The sequence below is a fragment of the Bos taurus genome, chromosome 1, assembly GCF_002263795.3.
Source record: "Bos taurus isolate L1 Dominette 01449 registration number 42190680 breed Hereford chromosome 1, ARS-UCD2.0, whole genome shotgun sequence".
Classification (NCBI taxonomy): domain Eukaryota; kingdom Metazoa; phylum Chordata; class Mammalia; order Artiodactyla; family Bovidae; genus Bos; species Bos taurus.
In genome coordinates, this window is record NC_037328.1 from 139,441,839 (window position 1) to 139,459,894 (window position 18,056).

Sequence of the window (18,056 nt, forward strand, 5' to 3'; positions counted from 1 at the left end):
TGGATAGAGGTAGCCAGGGTGCAGCCTTGGCTGGTCTGGCTTCAGGGTAAGGCTATGGAGAAGAAGCAGGCTCCAAGCCTGTGTTTTGGTAAGCTTAGCCACCTTTCCATGAAAATAATTCACTGTCTCTATTGAACAGTCACATCTCACATGTCTTCTTTAACCAGAAATTTGTAGAACCACAGCTCCTCCATTCATTTGGATTGGAAATTAGTTCTCAGACTCCAGCCAGGCAGAAGAGACAGCTAATCATCTTTTGCTTTATCTACTACACATAAATGGGATTAGGATCCTTTTACTGCAAAAGCGTCATCTTCACCTACATGTGGGTTTGTGCGCAGTCGCTTCAGTCCTGTCTGACTCTCTGCGACCCCATGGATTGTAGCCTGCCAGGCTCCTCTGTCCACGGGATTCTCCAGGCAAGAATACTGGAGTGGGTTGCCATGCGAGGATGGAACCCTGCGTCTCTTGTCTCCTGCATTGTCAGGCGGGTTCTTCACCACCAGCGCCACCTGGGACGCCCTTTTTTATAGGTTGAATGTAACCATGGCCTTTTACGATACTACTTATTTTTCAGGTATGCAGTTTTGTAAATTACTTAGATTTATGGACTTCCCTGGTGGCTTATTCGGTAAAGCGTCTGCCTACAGTGTGGAAGACCTGGGTTCGATCTCTGGATCAGGAAGATCCTCTGGAGAAGGAAATGGCAACTCACTTCAGTACTCTTGCCTGGAAAATCCCATGGACGGAGGAGCGTAGTAGGCTACAGTCCATGGGGTCGCAAAGAGTCGGACATGACTGAGCGACTTCACTTCACTTAGTTTTGAAATGTAAAGACTACTTACTGAACTCTACTTGCAAAACGTTTTTACGTTTCCTTGCTACTGTAATGACGCTCACTATTTACGGGACTGTGTCTTTAAAAATACAGTTGCTTAGGAATAAAGCTGAGTCAATTTAAAGAAAGTATTAATTACATAATAACACAGGTAGTTTGCTGATAAAACAAAACTAAAGTCACGGTGGAGGCCGAATTTGGAAAATAGGTTCCGCAGAGATGAAGGAACCGGAGGAAGAGGGCTACGGAAGCCAGGAATGTCAAGAAATTAGAAGAAAAGATGGCCCCGCCTCCCGAAGCGCGGCTCAGTGCGCAGGCGCGGCGGCGCCCCTCTGCGGGTCGCAGTTCTCAATGCGCACGCGCGGCCGTCGGCGTGGTCCCCATGGAGCTGCTTTAGCTGACCCGGCGACGCCGCTAGCTTCCGAGATGAGCGCTGCCGAGGCCGACCGCTGGGCGTGGCTGCTGGTGCTCAGCTTCGTGTTTGGGTGCAATGTGCTCAGGATCCTCCTCCCGTCCTTCTCCTTTTTCGTAAGTGGCTACCTGGCCCTCCAGGGACCGATGGGGTCGCAGCTTTGGTCCTCGGCCAACCTGCGGTAGACATAGGGGTCTCCAGCTGGCCGCCTGAGGGCCGGATTCGGCCTGCTGAGGCGTCTCGGTTGGGCTGTTCTGTGTTCTAAGATGTTTTTGAGTGTGCTAGCGTTTGGGTACAAAGCTTTACCCCTAAATCTGGATTTCTGGATTCTCGGTGAGAAAAAACAAAACATAATAACCTGCCCACACTTGGCCACATTTTCACGTGGCAGCAGTCTTAAGCCTGGAGTGCCCAGTGCCTTTCTGCCGGCCTCCCCCCTCATTTCTGTTATCCTCTGGCCCCTGGGGGCGGAGAGCAGCCTTCGGGTGCTGAGGGCCAGGGCTCGGCAGCCGGGGCTCCGGGGGATCCCGCCTTGTGTGTAGTGTCTGTTGTGCCAGGTCCCAAGGGATGGGTCTCAGGGTGCGGGGGCTCCCATTCGTGGGGCGGGGGGGGGGGGGGGGGTTGGAGACAGCATAGACAGAGAATCTCAGTGCTCTTCGTGTTGTTTCCTGTACCCAGAGGAGCCACGGCCACCTCGGAGCACTTTGCGGGGCGTTTTGCCCATCATGAGTACAGTTCCTCGTGTTCAGTCGCCAGGACTGCTGTCACTGTCATCCCATCTTCCTACACCTCCAGGAGGAGGTGTCTGGCCCAGAGTCTAGTAGTTGTACTAAGTCATCCAGCTGGTGACTGATGGCTGGAGATTTGATCTTTGGTTTGTGATCCTCCAAGGTCTGCCCTTCTGGAGCGTGAATATGGATGGGGTTGGGTGGCACATTTGATGGGAGATGTGTTTGGGAGACGTAGGGAGCCGTTCCCCGGGGAAGGGCGCCCTCTGTATGCCCACAGTAGTTCTGAGGAGCTGTCTGACTCAGACCCAGACTTCAAAGGTGGGGAGCACCACACTGTAGCAGGATCCGGGGAACTCAGTTCTGCTATTCTCTCCAGATATAAATCTGCGGCGGCGGTGATGGTCGGGTGTTTAAAGATAGACAAGATTTCTACTTCTTTTTCTTTTACTCTACCCTGGAAGAGACCCTGATGCTGGGAAAGATTGAGGGCTGGAGGAGAAGGGGGCGACAGAGGATGAGATGGTTGGATGGCATCACCGATTCGATGGACATGAGTTTGGGCAAGCTCCAAGAGATAGTGAAGGACAGGGAAGCCTGGCATGCTGCAGTCCTTGGGGTCAGAAAGAATCGGTCACGACTGAGCGACTGAACAACAACTGGTATCCACCGAGTGCCTGTTTTATGTAAAACTCTATTCTAGGACCTTACCACCCAAGTGTGTGCTAGTCTTTTTGTGACCCCATGGACTATGCCCACCAAGCTCCTCTGTCCATGGGATTCTCCAGGCAAGAATACTGGAGTGGTGGTAGCCATTTCCTCCTCCAGGGAATCTTCCTGACCCAGGGAACGAACCCGCATCTCTTATGTCGCCTGCTTTGGCAGGTGGGTTCTTTACCACTACCACCACCTTGCCCTGAGGCATGGGGAATTCTGTCTTAATCCCATCCCCCATTCAGAATTTTTCCTGATGCTGCCTTGTCTTTAAGATGATGTCCCAAGTACTTAGCATTGCATAAAATACCCTTGAAGAGCAGGCCCTTGCCCACTTTTCTTTTCTTTTATTTTTTTTAAAATTGTGGTAAAATATACACAGCATGAAATTGACCACATTAACTATTTTTAGGTACATAGTTCAGTGGCATTGAGTCTGTTCACATCGTGCAGCTGTCACCACCATCCATCTCCAGAACATCTGCAGCTTCCAAACAGAGACTCTCTCCCCACTGAACAGGGGGAGTTAGCCCCATGCTGCTTTCCCCAGCGCCTGGCAACCACCAGTTTACTCTCTTGTCTCTCTGAATTTGACTCTTCTAGGCACCTCGTATAAGTGAAATCATATTTTTCTGTCTTATATTTCATGTCCTTTTCTCTCTGGCTTATTTCTTCACTTAGCATAATGTCTTTAGGGTTCATCCCTATTGTAGCCTGTGTTAGGATTTCCTTCTTTTTTAAGGCCAAATAATATTCCATTGTATTTGGAGTAGGAAATGGCAACCCACTTCAGTATCCCTTCATGGAAAGTTCCATGGACAGAGAAGCCTGGTAGGCTATAGTCCATGGGGTCGAAAAGAGTTGGACACGACAGAGCAACCGAGTATGCACTTACGTATATACTGCATTTTGATTTTTACTCATCTTTTGATGGACATTGGGGTTATTTCCACCTTTTGGCTATTGTGAGTAATGCTGGAACGTTGGTATTATAAGTGTTTGTTTGAATCTGCTTTCACTTCTCTTGGGTAAATATCCAGAAGTAGAATTGCTGGATCATACAGTAATTCTATTTTTATTTTTTTTTGAGAAACTGCCATACTGTTTTCCACAGCAGCCACATCATTTAAATTCTCATCATTTCAATTTCTCCACATTCTCCATCACTTGTTATTTTTAGGTTATTATTTTTTTCTTTTTGGATAATAGCCATCCTAATGGATGCTGAGTGGCTTATCTTCATTTTCCTAATGATCAGTGATGTTGAATACCATCTCATATGTTTATTGGCTATCAGTATATGGAAAATGTCTATTCTGATCTGTGGCCTTTTTTCTGGCCATGCCACATGGCTTGTGGGATTTTGGTTCCCTGACTAGGGACTGAACCTGGACCCTCAGCCCTCTCAGTTAGAGGTAGTGAGTTAGATGGTCTAACTGCTGGACCATCAGAATTCCCTGTGGGCCATTTTTCCATGGGGCTTCAGGAGCTGTCCCTGAGAGAAGGGTGCCCTCTGCGGGTGCACCTCCAGAGTAAGGGGCTGTGTTTTCATAGTTGAGTCAGACAGGGCTTCCCTCCTAGTTCAGTTAGTAAAGACTCTGCCTGCGGTGCAGGAGACCCAGGTTCAATCCCTGGGTCAGGAAGATCCCCTGGAGAAGGAAATGGCTACCCAGTCCAGTATTCTTGCCTGGAAAATCCCATGGACAGAGGAGCCTGGTGGGGTCCTACAGTCCATGGGGTTGCGAAGAGTCAGGCATGACTGAGTGACTAACACTTCAGTTCTTCACTCAGACGGTAAAGAATCTGCCTGCAAAGCAGGAGTCTTGGGTTTGATCCTTGGGTCAGGAAGAGCCCCTGGAGAAAGAAATGGCTACCCACTCCGGTATTCTTGCCTGGAGAATTACATGGACAGAGGAGCCTGGCGAGCTACAGTCCATGGGGTCACAAAGAGTTGGACACAACTGAGAGACTAACACACTAGAAGTTTTTTATATAGTCTGGATATTAACTCCTTATTAAATATATGACTTGCAGGTTTTTCTCTCATTTTGTGTGTTGCCTGGCACACCTATAGAATCATCTAGATTCTCCCGACGTACCCCCATCTCTCTCCGCTTCATGTTGGCTGCTGCTGCTTAGTCACTTCAGTTGTGTTTGACTCTGTGCAACCCTATGGACTGTAGCCTGCTAGGCTCCTCTGTCCATGGGATTCTCCAGGCAAAAATACTGGAGAGGATTGCCATGCCCTCCTCCAGGGGATCTTCCCCACCCAGGGATCAAACCTCATCTTAGAACCACATACAGAACTAATCTCAGTTGTTCAAAGAGGCTGTTGGTTTTGTATTCCTTAGTGAATTGTTCCTGGGCTTCCCAGGTGGCTCAGTGGTAAGGAATCCACCTGCAATGCAGGAGATGTGAGTCATTTTTTAAAATTAATTTATTTTTTAATTGAAGGATAATTGCTTTACAGAATTTTGTTGTTTTCCGTCAAACCTCAACATGAATCAGTCATAGGTATATGTATATATCCCCTCCCTTTTGAACCTCCCTTCCATCTCCCTTCCCATCCCACCCCTCTAAGTTGATACAAAGCCCCTGTTTGAGTTTTCTGAGATAAAACAGCAAATTCCCATTGACTATTGTACATATGATAATGTAAGTTTCCATGTTACTCTCTCCATACATCTCACCCTCTCCTCCCCTCTCCCCATGTCCATAAGTCTGTTCTCTATATCTGTTTCTTCATTGCTGTCCTGCAAATAAATTCTTCAGTACCATTTTTCTAGATTCTATATATTCATTAGTATACAATGTTTCTCCTTCTCTTTCTGATTTATTTCACTCCGTATAATAGGCTCTAGGTTCATCCACCTCGTTAGAACTGACTCAAATGCTTTCCTTTTTATGTCTGAGTAATAGTCCATGGTGTATATGTACCACAACTTCTTTATCCATTCATCTGTCAATGGACATCTAGGTGGCTTCTATGTTCTAGCTATTGTAAATAGTGCTGCAATGAACAATGGGATACATGTATCTCCTTCAGTTTTGGTTTCCTCAGGGTATATGCCTAGGAGTGGGATTGCTGGGTCATATGGTGGTTTTATTCCTAGTTTTTAAAGGAATCTCCGTACAGTCTTCCATAGTGGCTGTATTAATTTACATTCCCACCAACAGTGCAAGAGTGCTCCCTTTTCTGCACACCCTCTCCAGCTTTTATTGTTTGTAGACTTTTTGATGATGGCCATTCTGACCCGTGTGAGGTGATATCTCATTGTAGTTTTGACTTGGATCTCTCTAATAATAAGTGTTGTTGAGCATCTTTTCATGTGTTTGTTAGCCATCTGTATGTCGTCTTTGGAGAAATGTCTGTTTAGGTCTTTCCCCCAGTTTTTGATTGGGTTTGTCTTTCAGGAGATGTGAGTTTAATCCCTGAATCAGGAAGGTCCCCTGGAGATGGAAATGGCAACCCACTCCAGTGTTCTTGCCTGGGAAATCCCATAGATAGAGAAGCCTGGCGGGCTACAGTCCATGAGGTTGAAAAAGAGTAGGACACAACTTAGCGACTAAACAAACACAAAAATAACAGCTATAAATAAGACCTATCATCATCTCCAGCTCCTTCCCCAAGCTTACAGGAAACCTAAGCCCTGTAGCTTCCACATTCTCATAAGAAATTATTGCTGCAGCCTGCACATGCATGAGGCTTGTGCCTTATTAGATGGCTCTTTGTCATTCAGGTGAAAGATACTGGGTTTGTCCTTGGACCCGGGTCATTCCTTTTGCTGCATCCTACTGCTGTATAGGCTGTCTAATCTCAAGCCAGTTGTTGTCGTTCAGTCGCTAAGTTGTGTCTGACTGTTTTCAGCCCCATGAACTGCAGCACACCAGGCTTCTCTGTCCTTCACCATCTCCTGGAGTTGGCTCAAACTCATGTCCATTGAGTCGATGATGTCATCCAACCATCTCATCCTGTGTTGCTTCCTTCCCCTGCCCTCAGTCTCATCAGTCTTTTCCAGTGAGTTGGCTCTTCGCATCAGGTGCCCAAAGTATTGGAGCTTCAGCGTCAGCATCAGTCCTTCCAATGAAAATTCAAAGTTGATTTCCTTTAGGATTGCAGTCCAAGGGACTCTCAAGAGTCTTCTCCAACACCACAGTTCAAAAGCATCAATTCTTTGGCGTTTGGCCTTCTTTATGGTCCAGCTCTCACATCCATACATGACTACTGGAAAAGCCATAGCTTGACTATAAGGACCTTTGTTGGCAAACTGATGTCTCTACTTTTTAATGTGCTTGTCTGGGTTTGTCATAGCTTTCCTTCCAAGGGGCAAGCGTCTTAATTTCATGGCTGCAGTCACCATCTGCAGTGATTTTGGAGCCCAAGAAAATGAAATCTGTCACTGCTTCCTCTTTTCCCCCTTGTTTGTCCTAAAGTGGTGAATCAGTAGGGTAACCGCCACAACAATCAAGATAAAGAATATCTCTGTGACCTCTGAAAGTCCTTTTCCCCACCCAGCAGTTTCTTGGTTTACAAAGTTTAAGCAGCATCTATGAACTCCTTCCTCTTAAGATGATTCTGTGGTTTTTAGAGCTAGTTGGGCACATTCCTGTGTTCTTCTCTAGGGTGGATCTGGCCGGAGTGTATGTCCTTTAGTTAGAGTGTAGGGCAGTGGTCAGTCCAGGGCAGAGTGGACAAGACGAGCAGAGCGGAGCTCTGGCTGCAGGCTCAAGGCCTGCAGGAGGCTTCGCAGTGGTAAACACGGTGTGCTGCGGCGCAGGCGCCCTCTGGCGACCGAAGGGCCTCATTGCTCGGGTGCTGGAAAGCGGCCCTGGTGGGGCGTTGAGGGGAGGGGCGCGTCTGCGCACCTGGAACTGAAGAGTCACCACACTGTGTGCCGGGCAGCGGGCATCGGGGCTAGAGGAACAGACTCAGTTATTGTGCACCTGCTATGTACCAGTACACTGAAATATGTTTATATGTTTTAAAATTTGAAACAAACACAGATGTGCAGAAAAGTTCAGTAGAAAGAACTGGTTTTGTTTCCTGAGCCATTTGAAAGTAAGTTGTGACCCTGAACACCCTCTTTCTCTTTCCATGAGGCTTCAGCGTATAAACAGCGGCCTCGTCCACAGTCCAAACGTTAGGTATGATCCTCCTGTCCCATTCAGGGTTCTCTGTCCTGACGAGGTCCTTCCGAGCAGAAGGACCTTAGTCAGTGTCGTCTGTAGCGCATACTTGTCAGGCCTCTCTAGTCTGGAAGGAGTCTTGGTCCTTCCCTGACTTGTGTGGCTGACGTTCCCGAGGCTCGCAGGGCAGTGGTGTTGCAGGATGGCAATCTGCGGACGTCTCTGTCCGATGTTGGCGGGTTTGTCACATGAAGGATGCTGTGTTTCATTACATCTCATCAGGTGCTGTGGGCATGGATTTGGGGATGTACACGCATCACTCCGGGCCAATCCCTAGGGATTCTTAGTGCCCTACAAGGTTGCCCGTGGACCTCTGTGTGCCCCTGTGAGAGTGGTCACCTCTCTCTCCCCTTACTCTCCCGGGACCCTCACTCATCCTCCTCGGTTTGGCACCACCTGGCAGCCACTGCCATCTGGAGTCTGGGCCACTGGCGTTCCTGGCAGGTGTGTGTGTGTGTGTTGTGGGGTGGTGCCTGGGAAGGGCGTCAGGGGTGGCGAGAGTGGGTCCCCTCCACTATCTGGGCACTAGGAACACCTTGGGGAGGGCGCCTGGGCCAGCTGCTTCCCATGGGGGCCCTGGCTGTGCAGGCATATCCTTTGCAAACATTTATGTCTGTTGTTTCCTCTGTGTGTCTGGAAAGTCATGTGTCTCCAATTTTAATCTACCCCTGCAGGACTCATTCTAGTTCTCCACGGATTTTTATTTCTCACTCCCTTTTCTAACGATGAGAACGCTGCTACCATAATCCTTAGTAGGTTTACTTGACTAGCTCAGTGCTTTGTAAATGGTCCTCCGTCTCCAGCACCGCCCCATCTCTCTCTGGGGCTCTGACACCATGATAGGCTGGGTTCCTTCTTCCTGTCGTGTATGCTTATGTATGCCCCCCTCACCTGCTGGGGCTCTGACTCTCATGCCAGGCAGCTCCTCTGTAGGAGCGCTGTCTTCACCAGCCACCACTTCATCCCTGACACCCAGCACCCACTCCTGCTCTGCCCTAATTGAGGACAGAATTGAATTCTTAAGGGCGGGAAGAGGATGTGGGATCCTTGCCACCTGAGTGCAGCTCTGGGGGTGGAATCAGTGTTCACTCTATAATCACAGTTTTACAGTAAAAATGAAGGCTACGTACATTTGTGCTATAGCAGCTGAAGGAAAGGCATAGTTGACAGGGGACTTGCCTGCAAGGAGTCTTTATCTGTGCGGTGATTGTGGGCAGCATGCCCAGCACGTGCAGCGAAGCCAGGCTGTGGAGGTAAAGGGCAGCTCACCCAGGGGCAGGAGGCAGCAAGCTGATAGGATGGAGGAGGTGGGGGACAAGGCCCTGACCCCGCTGTTTCTTCCCCCAGATGTCCCGGGTGCTGCAGAAGGACGCAGAGCAGGAGTCCCAGATGCGAGCCGAGATCCAGGGCATGAAGCAGGAGCTCTCCACTGTCAACATGATGGATGAGTTCGCCAGATATGCCAGGCTGGAGAGGAAGATCAACAAGATGACGGATAAACTCAAAACTCATGGTACTGTGCTCAGCTGTAGCCTGGAAAGCTTTGTAAGAGCTAATTCACAGAGAAGCCTTTATATGAAGCTGGCATAGCATACACCCTTTGAGCTTCAATGTTCTGATGTTGATGGAGAGTTTTAAGTTGTCTGGAAGAGACCTGACAATAATTCTTACTTTCTCCTTAGTGTGCTGGTGAACCTTTGCTTTCTAAACACAGACACCTGGGAATTCCCTGGTGGTCCAGTGGTTAGGACTCTGCACTTTCACTGCTGGGGGCCCAGGTTCCATCCCTGGTCCAGAAACTAAGATCACGCAAGCCTTGAGGTGTGGCCAAAAAAAATTTTTTTTAACTGAAAAAACAAAACAAAAAAACCCACACAGAAAGCTTTAACATCCTCTTAGATTTTCTTCATTCTCTGTAGGCTGATATTCTCAAATTCAACACTTTTCTGAGAGAAGCCCAGGAAAATCTTACAGTGAATTTTCAAGGGCTTTTGTGAACACTCTCTAAAAATTGCCCGGGAGTCTCCTTATCTGAGTGTTGACTTCAGGGTGGGGATCAGGTCTTACTCAGCCACTGTTCCTAACTCTCTCATGGGATGGAGAGGAGGTCAGCCTGTGTGCCAAGAGTGTGCGTGGCTCATAAAACACACCGAGGGAGCTTCCCCAGGCCTGAGACAAACTAGACTGTGGATTAGTGTTCTTTGTGGGCTGGGAAGTCTGGAAAGAAAGTGTAGTTCTGTTGGTTAAGTGCGTTGTAAAATGAATCTCTGATTTAGATGAATAGTTTTAAGAGTTTTTAAAATTAAAGCTTCAGGTCTCATAATCTGTGATTGTATTTTAAATAATGGCATAGTGAGTGATTTTTAAGAAATTCCATTTTATATTTTCTAAGCATGGTGAGCAAATGTTGTATACATAGTTAGAAAATATTTAATGAGAGGAAAAAACATTTCTGTGTTCTTGAATATTTTCTTCATTTTTTTTTTTTTTTAAGGACTGATAGCATTTGTTTTTCCTTTCAGTGAAAGCACGGACAGCTCAATTGGCCAAGATAAAATGGGTTATAAGTGTTGCCTTCTACATATTGCAAGTAAGTGTCCCGTTGTGTCACCTGAGGCCATTGAAGTCCTCCAAAACCGAGTGACCCAGAATCCAGGCCTGGGAATTCAGGCTTTCCCGCTCCAGCTGCCGGCTGCTCCTGCTGGTGTGTGACTCTGAACACCGGCCTTTCTTCCTCTTAGCCTCTTTTAGCTTTCCTCTTTGTTGTTGTTCAGTCACTAAGTTGTGTCTGACTCTTTGCAACCCCATGACTGCAGCATGCCAGGCTTCCCTGTCCTTTACTATGTTCCAGAGTTTGCTCAGACTCATGTCCATTGAGTCAGTGATGCCATCCACCCGTCTTATCCTCTTCCGTTCTCCTCCTGCCTTCAGTCTTTTCCAGCACCAGGGTCTTTTCCAATGAGTCAGGTCTTCACATCAGGTGACCCAGGTATTGGAGTTTCAGCTTTAGCCTCAGTCCTTCTGGTGAATATTCAGGGTTGTTTTCCTTTAACGCTGACTGGTGGTTTGATCTTGCTATCCAAGGACTCTCAAGAGTCTTCTCCAGCACTACAATTACAAAACATCAGTTCTTCAGCCCTCCACCTTCTTTATGGTCCAGCTTTCACATCTGTACCTGACTGCTGGGAAACCATAGCTTTCATTATACAGACCTTTGTCAGCAAAGTGATGCCTCTGCTTTTTAGTATGTTGTCTAGGTTTGTCTTAGCTTTTCTTTTTTTTTTAGCAAGCATCTTTTAATTTCATGGCTGCAGTCACCGTCCACAGTGATTTTAGAGCCCAAGAAAATAAAATCTGTCACTCTTTCCACTTTTTCTGCATGTATTTGCCATGAAGTGATGAGACAAGATGCCATGATCTTAGTTTTTTGAATGTTGAGTTTCAAGCTAGCTTTTTCACTCTCCTCTTTTATCCTCATCAAGAAGCTCTTTAGTTCCTCTTTGCTTTCTGCCATTAGAGTGGTGTCATCTGCATATCTGAGGTTGTTGATATTTCTCCTGGCTACCCCCTCCAGTATTCTTGTCTGGAGAATTCCATGGACAGGGGAGCCTGGAGGGCTACAGGTCATGGTATTTGTAGTCAGACGTGACCGAGCTTTTCTCTTTAAGAATTGTTAAACGTTGGAATTTTTTTAGCACCTGAGCTTCTCTGGAGTTCTTCCATGTTGCAGTTTTGGGAGCCGGGGGGTCAAGTCAGAGAGCATATTATTATTTTTTCATCTTCCTATTTGCTTTTATTTATTTTTTTGTTGGCGGATAATTACTTTACAATGTTGTGGTGGTCTCTGCCATACATCTGCAAATCAGTCATAATTATATACACATATCTTCTTCCTTTGGAGCCTGCCTTCTGCCTCCATTCCGCCCTTTAAGTCATCACAGTGCCTCGCTGGGCTCCCTGTGCTGTGCAGCAGCTTCTCACTGGCTATCTGTTTTACACATGATGGTCTATGCGTGTCAGTGCTGCTCTCTCTTTTCCACCCTCTTCTTCCCCTGCTGTGTCCACCAGTCCTTTCTCTGAATCTTTTTTTTCTTCTCTGTGATAGGTTCATCAGTACTGTTTTTCTAGATTCTACATACATGCGTTAATATTTGATATTTATTTTTCTCTTTCTGACTTACTTTGTATAACAGGTTCTGGGTTCATCCACCTCACTACAACTGACTCAACTTCGTTCCTTTTTATGGCTGAATAATATTTCATGGTGTGTATGTACCACAGCTTCTTCATCCATTCATCAGTTGATCGACATCTAAGTTGCTTCCATGTCCTGGCTATTGTAAATAGTACTGCAGTGAACATTGGAGTGTGTGTGTGTTTGAACTGTGGTTTCTCCAGGTATATGCCCAGCAGTGGGATTGCTGAGTCACAGGGTGGTTTTATTCCTAGTCTCCATACTGTTCTCCATAGTGGCTATACCAGTTTACATTTGCACCAACAGTGCAGTAGAGTTCCTTTTTCTCTACGTCCTCTCCAGCATTTATTGTCTGTTGCTTCTGTTGTTTAGTCGCCAAGTCGTGTTTAGTGCCAAGTCTTTTGAGACCCCCTGACTGGAGCCCACCAGACTCCTCTGTCCGTGGAATTTTGCAGGCAAGAACACTGGAGTGGGTAGCCATTTCCTTCTCCAGGGGATCTTCTGACTGAGGGATCAGACTTGCATCTCCTGCCTTGACTGGCAGATTCTTTACCATCTGAGCCACCCAGGGAAACCCTTTTGTTTGTAGTTGATACTTATTTAGACATTATATTTTCTAAGGTGGTCAGTGATGTGGCGGTCGCTTGTCCCCGTGTAGATGACGAGTAGCTGTCTCTCCGTCAGGGGATGCCTTATTCTCACCCACGTCCAGCACCACTGCTTCCCAACTTTCTCATCCGGTGGGTTTTTCCTTGTTTCATTTCTCGCCCCTGCTCCTCTCCTTCCACCCTGAGGTTGTGGATGGGTTGCACCGGAGGCTAGAAGCTGCTTTCAGTGATCTCCAAGTGTCAGTGCTGGGAGCCCTGCCCCCACAGTACCGGTGGTCTGGGTGTGTGAGGACTTTGATTCTGGGGCAGTCACTTTGCTACAAGAGAGGTTTCACAGGGACAGGAGTTGCGAGAGCCACGCTCTTAGGTCTGGTCACCTGGGTGGCATCTTCAAGACCATGGAGAGGACGGAAGACAGCTGACAGAACGCTGCTGGGAAAAGAGGAGCCGTTGAACATCACAGAGGGCTGCTGCTGCGCTTGGGTTGAGGATGGGAGGAGCAGCTAGTTTTCTCAAGGGTCCGTGAGACATCACTTTTGTCACAAACGAGGTGTATTTAGCATAAGCTGGCTACTCAGAGGAGTTGCTTAATGGGAAGGGAACACTTACACTGTGGAGACCTTGGATAATGTATCAGCTAATTTAATCGTGTGTGTGGATGGTGAGGACTGGATTGGCTGGGAGTGAGGTCACTGATTGGGAGAGTTTCCTGTTTGTCTTCCTGTTTCCTTGTTTTCCGTGGTGGTGGGTTGTGTGACGGGCAGGGTGTCTCCGTTCACCAGCCGTATCTCCACAGGCCGCCCTGATGGTCTCGCTCATCTGGAAGTATTACTCTGTCCCTGTGGCTGTGGTGCCAAGCAAGTGGATAACTCCCCTGGACCGCCTGGTAGCATTTCCTACGAGAGTCGCAGGTGAGAGGGTTCTGGCAAGCGTGGTAGGGGAGTGTGGCTAAGGCTGATGTGGGGCGTGTGCAGTCAGATGACCTCCCCCTGCCGCCTGGGGTGAATAGTGCTTGTGTCCGCCCCTCCCACGAGGCTTGCAGCGAGGAAGCCAACACCAGGAGGATTTACTTAACTAGTCCCGCATGACCAAACTGTGAACTAGCAGAGCTATAATTCAGCCCAAGCCTGCCTCTGCAGTCCAAGGCCAACATCATGGTCTGATACCTGTTTTTTGAAACACCACTCCTAATTCCCAGATTCAGTGGCTCCTTTTGAATTCATACTATGCTTAGTCCCTCAGCAGCATTTCCTGCTGTTGGCCATTCTTTCACTTTTGAAAGGATTTTGTTCAGATGTTAAATCAGTCCATGTCCTGGGAATTCTCTGGCAGTCCAGTGATTAGGAATTTGTGCTTCCACTGCATGGGGCTCAGGTTCAATCCCTGGCTGGGAAACTAAGATCCTACATGCCGCCTGGCATGGCCAGAAAAAAGAAAAATTAGTGCATGTGTTTGTAGAATGAGTAGAAATATCAGAAAAATGTTTTTTAAAGACTTGGATATCCCTCTTAACAGTGTGGTGTATTTTTTCCAGTCTTCTTTGCTATATATTTTTATACAGTAAAAGTTATCTGGCACATATAATTTTTACCCTTCCTATTATTTAAGCCTTTTCCCACATTGGGCTTCCCTAGTGGCTCAGACAGTAAAGAATCTGCCTGCAATGCGGGAGACCTGGGTTTGATCCCTGGGTTGGGAAGATCTTCTGGAGAAGGGAATGGCCATCCACTCCAGTATTCTGGCCTGGAGAATTCCGTGGACTGTATAGTCCATGGGGTCACAAAGGGTTGGACACGACTGAGTGACATTCACTCTCCCATATCATTAAGTTTCTTCACATTAGCAGACTGAAATGCTGCTGGCTATGCTGAGAGGGCAGCTTATGGGGTTTCTTTATGAAGGACTTGGAGTAGCTGTTCTTCAGTTAGGTGTGTTATCATTTATTACTTTCCCTGCTAAAGGACGTTTGTTTCAGAACCGGGTAGTTGCTGTGGAGTGGATGCTGTAGGACACGTGCTGCTTGGCCAGTCTCTGGCTGTGATTTGTGGTCACACTGGAGGTGAATTACTACATCAGCTTAGCCAACCCCCTTCCTTCCCCTCCTCTTCCCCCTTTCTGGATTCAACCAGGAGGGCACGGCCGGTGGTTCTCAGTGGTTCTGAGCCGAGGAGCTAAGAGGCCACCCTTCCAGGCATCTTGTGGCCTGCCGTCCTGTCTCTCAGCATCAGTGGGGCAGGGAAAGCCCGGGGAAACATTGCTCCATGTTTGTAATGCTTTTGTGAGGAGGGAAAGACAAGTGGTCTGAGAGGGAGGTCCTACAGTCAGTTAATAATAATGTCAGTCAGTACGTAAATAATAAATAATACAGTCAGTCATAAATAATGATGCACAGCTCAGGCAGGAAAGAGAAATTCAAATCATTGTTTATTGTTCTGAGTAATTCCTGCAGGTCCGTGAATCGGTAGAAAGCATGATCAGTTTGAACCCACAGAACACAAACTTAGACCTAGCCCAGCATGACTCAGAGAGGACTGGCGTGCTCCGTTTGCCAGAAGTCAAAGGCAGCAGGGGCAGGAAATGTGGGCAGCATTCCTGCATGTTCTCATGTTGAATTTCTTTGTTTTTAGGTGGTGTTGGAATTACCTGTTGGATTTTAGTCTGTAACAAAGTCGTGGCTATTGTGCTTCACCCTTTCAGCTGAAAACGAAGATGAATTTGACTACAGCACTTTCAAGAACAAATTTTCACTTAGGAGGTTGCAAGTCTGACTTATCCTTTTTTTTTTTTAAAGAAACACAAGCCACAGATTAGTTGTTGTTGAACATGTTTGTTCTTGGACTTCATGTTGAGATTCTTAGAAGAATCACGATTTTCTATACTTGTCATGGGCCGTGAAGGTCAGTCTCACACATGTGCACTGGCCACCATGGCACCAGATTTGGGACGAGAAGTGTGTGACATTATGGGCTACATGTTGTTACTTGTGATCGGCACTCGTGACATGTTTTAAAGGTCATCTTGCCAACTGGAAAGTCAGACTTTTCTAGTAACATAAGTGCTTTAAAGAGTTGGAGCTATTTTTAATCCCGATTACCAAGTAGCTTAATTTTAATACCACTACTAGAATTTGAAAATCTGTGTTTTAATTTCATGCAGTAGTACTGGGAGAGTAACACTAATTGACAGTGCTCTTTTCTTCCTGTTTCAAGTCATTTGTTGGGCAAACCTTCAGATATTGTCTACGTATTTGAAGCGAATGTTTCATTGCTCTGTTTTATAAACGTATTCATGAACCCATAATGCATTGTTTTATGCTTAAACTGTGTGTTTTATAAAGTATTTCCAATGAAGGGTATTTTTTAAAGCATATAATTTTTATGCTCTGTAGAATGGAAGAAAGTTAAAAAACAAGCTAGGACCCCTGATTAAATTACTTTGAGTGACTGCTTGTTTGCCCCATCAAGTACAATTCTGCTACGTATTTTTTAAATCACTTTTTTCTAATTAAAATTTTTGCAAGCGCTTGTGTGACTTCGTTCCTTATGGCCACTTTTTGCTACGACTGATCTGTGGTGGGAGCTTGCACCGATGACTAAGTGGGACTCAGCCCTGTAAAGCCAAATACTAGCGTGAGTTTTTGTTTTGTTTTTAAAGTATTTATTTGAATTGAGGTATAATTGTTTTACGATGTTGTGTTAGTTTCTGCTGTACAACAGCATGAGTCAGCTATATGTAGACATATATCCCCTCCTCCTTGAGCCTCCCTCTCACCCGTCTGTCGCAGCCGCCATCTACGTCATCGCAGAGCACCGAGCTGAGCTCCCTGCGCTTCACAGCAGCTTCCCACTGGCTGTTTTACACGTGCTGGTGTGCGCGTCACTGCTGCTCTTGCAGTCTGTCCCACCCTCTCCTTCCCTGCTGTGTTCACCGGTCCAGTCTCTGCACATGTGTCTCTGTTCTGCCCTGTGGAGAGGTTCACCGGTACCGTTTTTCTGGATTCTGTATATATGTGTTAATATGTGGTATTTGTTTTTCTCCTCCTGACTTCATGCTGTATGGCAGACTCTAGGTCCATCTGCATCACTGCAGATGACCCAGTTTCTTCCCTTTTTATGGCTGAATACTCATTATATGTGTGTACCACACCTTCTCTATCGCATCCTCTGTCAATGGACTTCTAGGTTGCTTTCATGTAGCACGAATTTTAAAAAATCATGTGTGTATCCTTGTACTCCCTGATGCTGTGATAAGTAAGCTCATTATTATTTCTGCTGATCATGCTATGAAGGGACCAAGAACTGTGTTGCTTCAGTCAGGTATCACCAGAGTGGGTTTCGGGTTCATCTCAGACTCACTCAGCCCCAGGCTGCCCCAGCTCTGGGAGACGATGCAGAACGGGCAAGACAGCCATGCTTATGGCCAACACCAGTGTCTGCCATCTGGTCACCTCACGGTTTATTTCAGCCACAGGGGATGAGCCCTGACCTCGTCCTCATCAGTGGAGGCAATTACAGCAGCACAAGGAAGCTGTGGGGTCTCGGGCCCCTGGGAAGCCGCATGCCCAGTGTGATTTTATGAGCTGCAGGCATAAATGGCGGGTGACACAGTCCACAGTCGGGTGGCCAGGTACCCACCCCCAGGCCCATCCTGGGATCACTAATCCATGAAAGTCTCCTGGGCTAGATCCTCATTTCTCTACTAAGGATATAGTCTTTCTGCACGCGTTTTGACAGATCTCATTGAGGCTAGAAGAAAAGGTTTATAATTCACAGCTGTTCCCTTTTTTCCACATACATTAATAATAGTTTGTGAAGATTAAATAGGGGGCATTTAAATGTCTCATGTTTCACATCCTTGTGGTTTTTGAAAAGTTTTTTTTTTAATAGTAAATGTGTGACTGAATTCAAAAGATATAAAAAGCTGTGATAAAAGTACATCTTCTAAGCTTCTGCTGTCGCGTCCTCGTTTCCGGAGTTGTCACTGCTACCAGTGTCTTCTGGTGGTATTTCACACCTTTATGAAAATTGATACATGTGCTTTTAAGATAACTTTTCAAAAGTAACACCTAAAAAACTCTCCACAAAAAGTTTTATTTATTTTTTAAAAATCCTAGCTGGAAAGTGCAGGAAAGGAACTAGGAAGCGAAGTCTCCCGAGATTCCACAGAACTGGGACTGTGGTGTCATCGTTTGAGCATTTCCTTTCTTTCTAAAATTTTATGGATAGCTTTAGGTTTTGTGGTCCTATTAAAAATTACTGGATATGGTTTGTAGCTTCACATGAAAATAGACATCTGTTTGATTTAAAATACGTCTAAAGTGGGAATTCCCTGGAGATCCGGTGGTTAGGATTCTGTGCTTTCACTGCCAGGCCAG

At 46.6% G+C, this 18,056-nt stretch overlaps 1 protein-coding gene across 3 annotated transcripts; it reads left to right on the forward strand.

Annotated features, from left to right (window-relative positions):
- The first annotated feature begins 1,211 nt into the window (after nucleotides 1-1,211).
- On the forward strand, nucleotides 1,212-16,206 carry GET1 (guided entry of tail-anchored proteins factor 1). Of its 3 annotated transcripts, none has more exons than XM_010801620.4 (5): nucleotides 1,212-1,366; nucleotides 9,227-9,392; nucleotides 10,374-10,469; nucleotides 13,479-13,593; nucleotides 15,310-16,206. In XM_010801620.4, exons 1-5 carry the CDS (start codon nucleotides 1,265-1,267, stop codon nucleotides 15,344-15,346), a joined length of 516 nt encoding a protein of 171 aa, XP_010799922.2. In that variant the 5' UTR covers nucleotides 1,212-1,264; the 3' UTR covers nucleotides 15,347-16,206. The 3 variants fall into 3 exon arrangements, with proteins under 3 accessions (XP_010799922.2, XP_059732531.1, NP_001029531.1); NM_001034359.2 differs by having other exon boundaries at nucleotides 1,262-1,366; nucleotides 10,402-10,469; XM_059876548.1 differs by lacking the exon at nucleotides 13,479-13,593.
- Nucleotides 16,207-18,056: the final 1,850 nt, after the last annotated feature.

Excerpts from the sequence above, each read along its gene's own strand:
- GET1 (NM_001034359.2), top strand. The coding sequence starts at position 1,265 with ATGAGCGCTGCCGAGGCCGACCGCTGGGCGTGGCTGCTGGTGCTCAGC. Across the intron at positions 1,367-9,226 it reads TCCCGTCCTTCTCCTTTTTC|ATGTCCCGGGTGCTGCAGAA; the intron begins GTAAGTGGCTAC and ends TTCTTCCCCCAG. Across the intron at positions 10,470-13,478 it reads TTGCCTTCTACATATTGCAA|GCCGCCCTGATGGTCTCGCT; the intron begins GTAAGTGTCCCG and ends GTATCTCCACAG.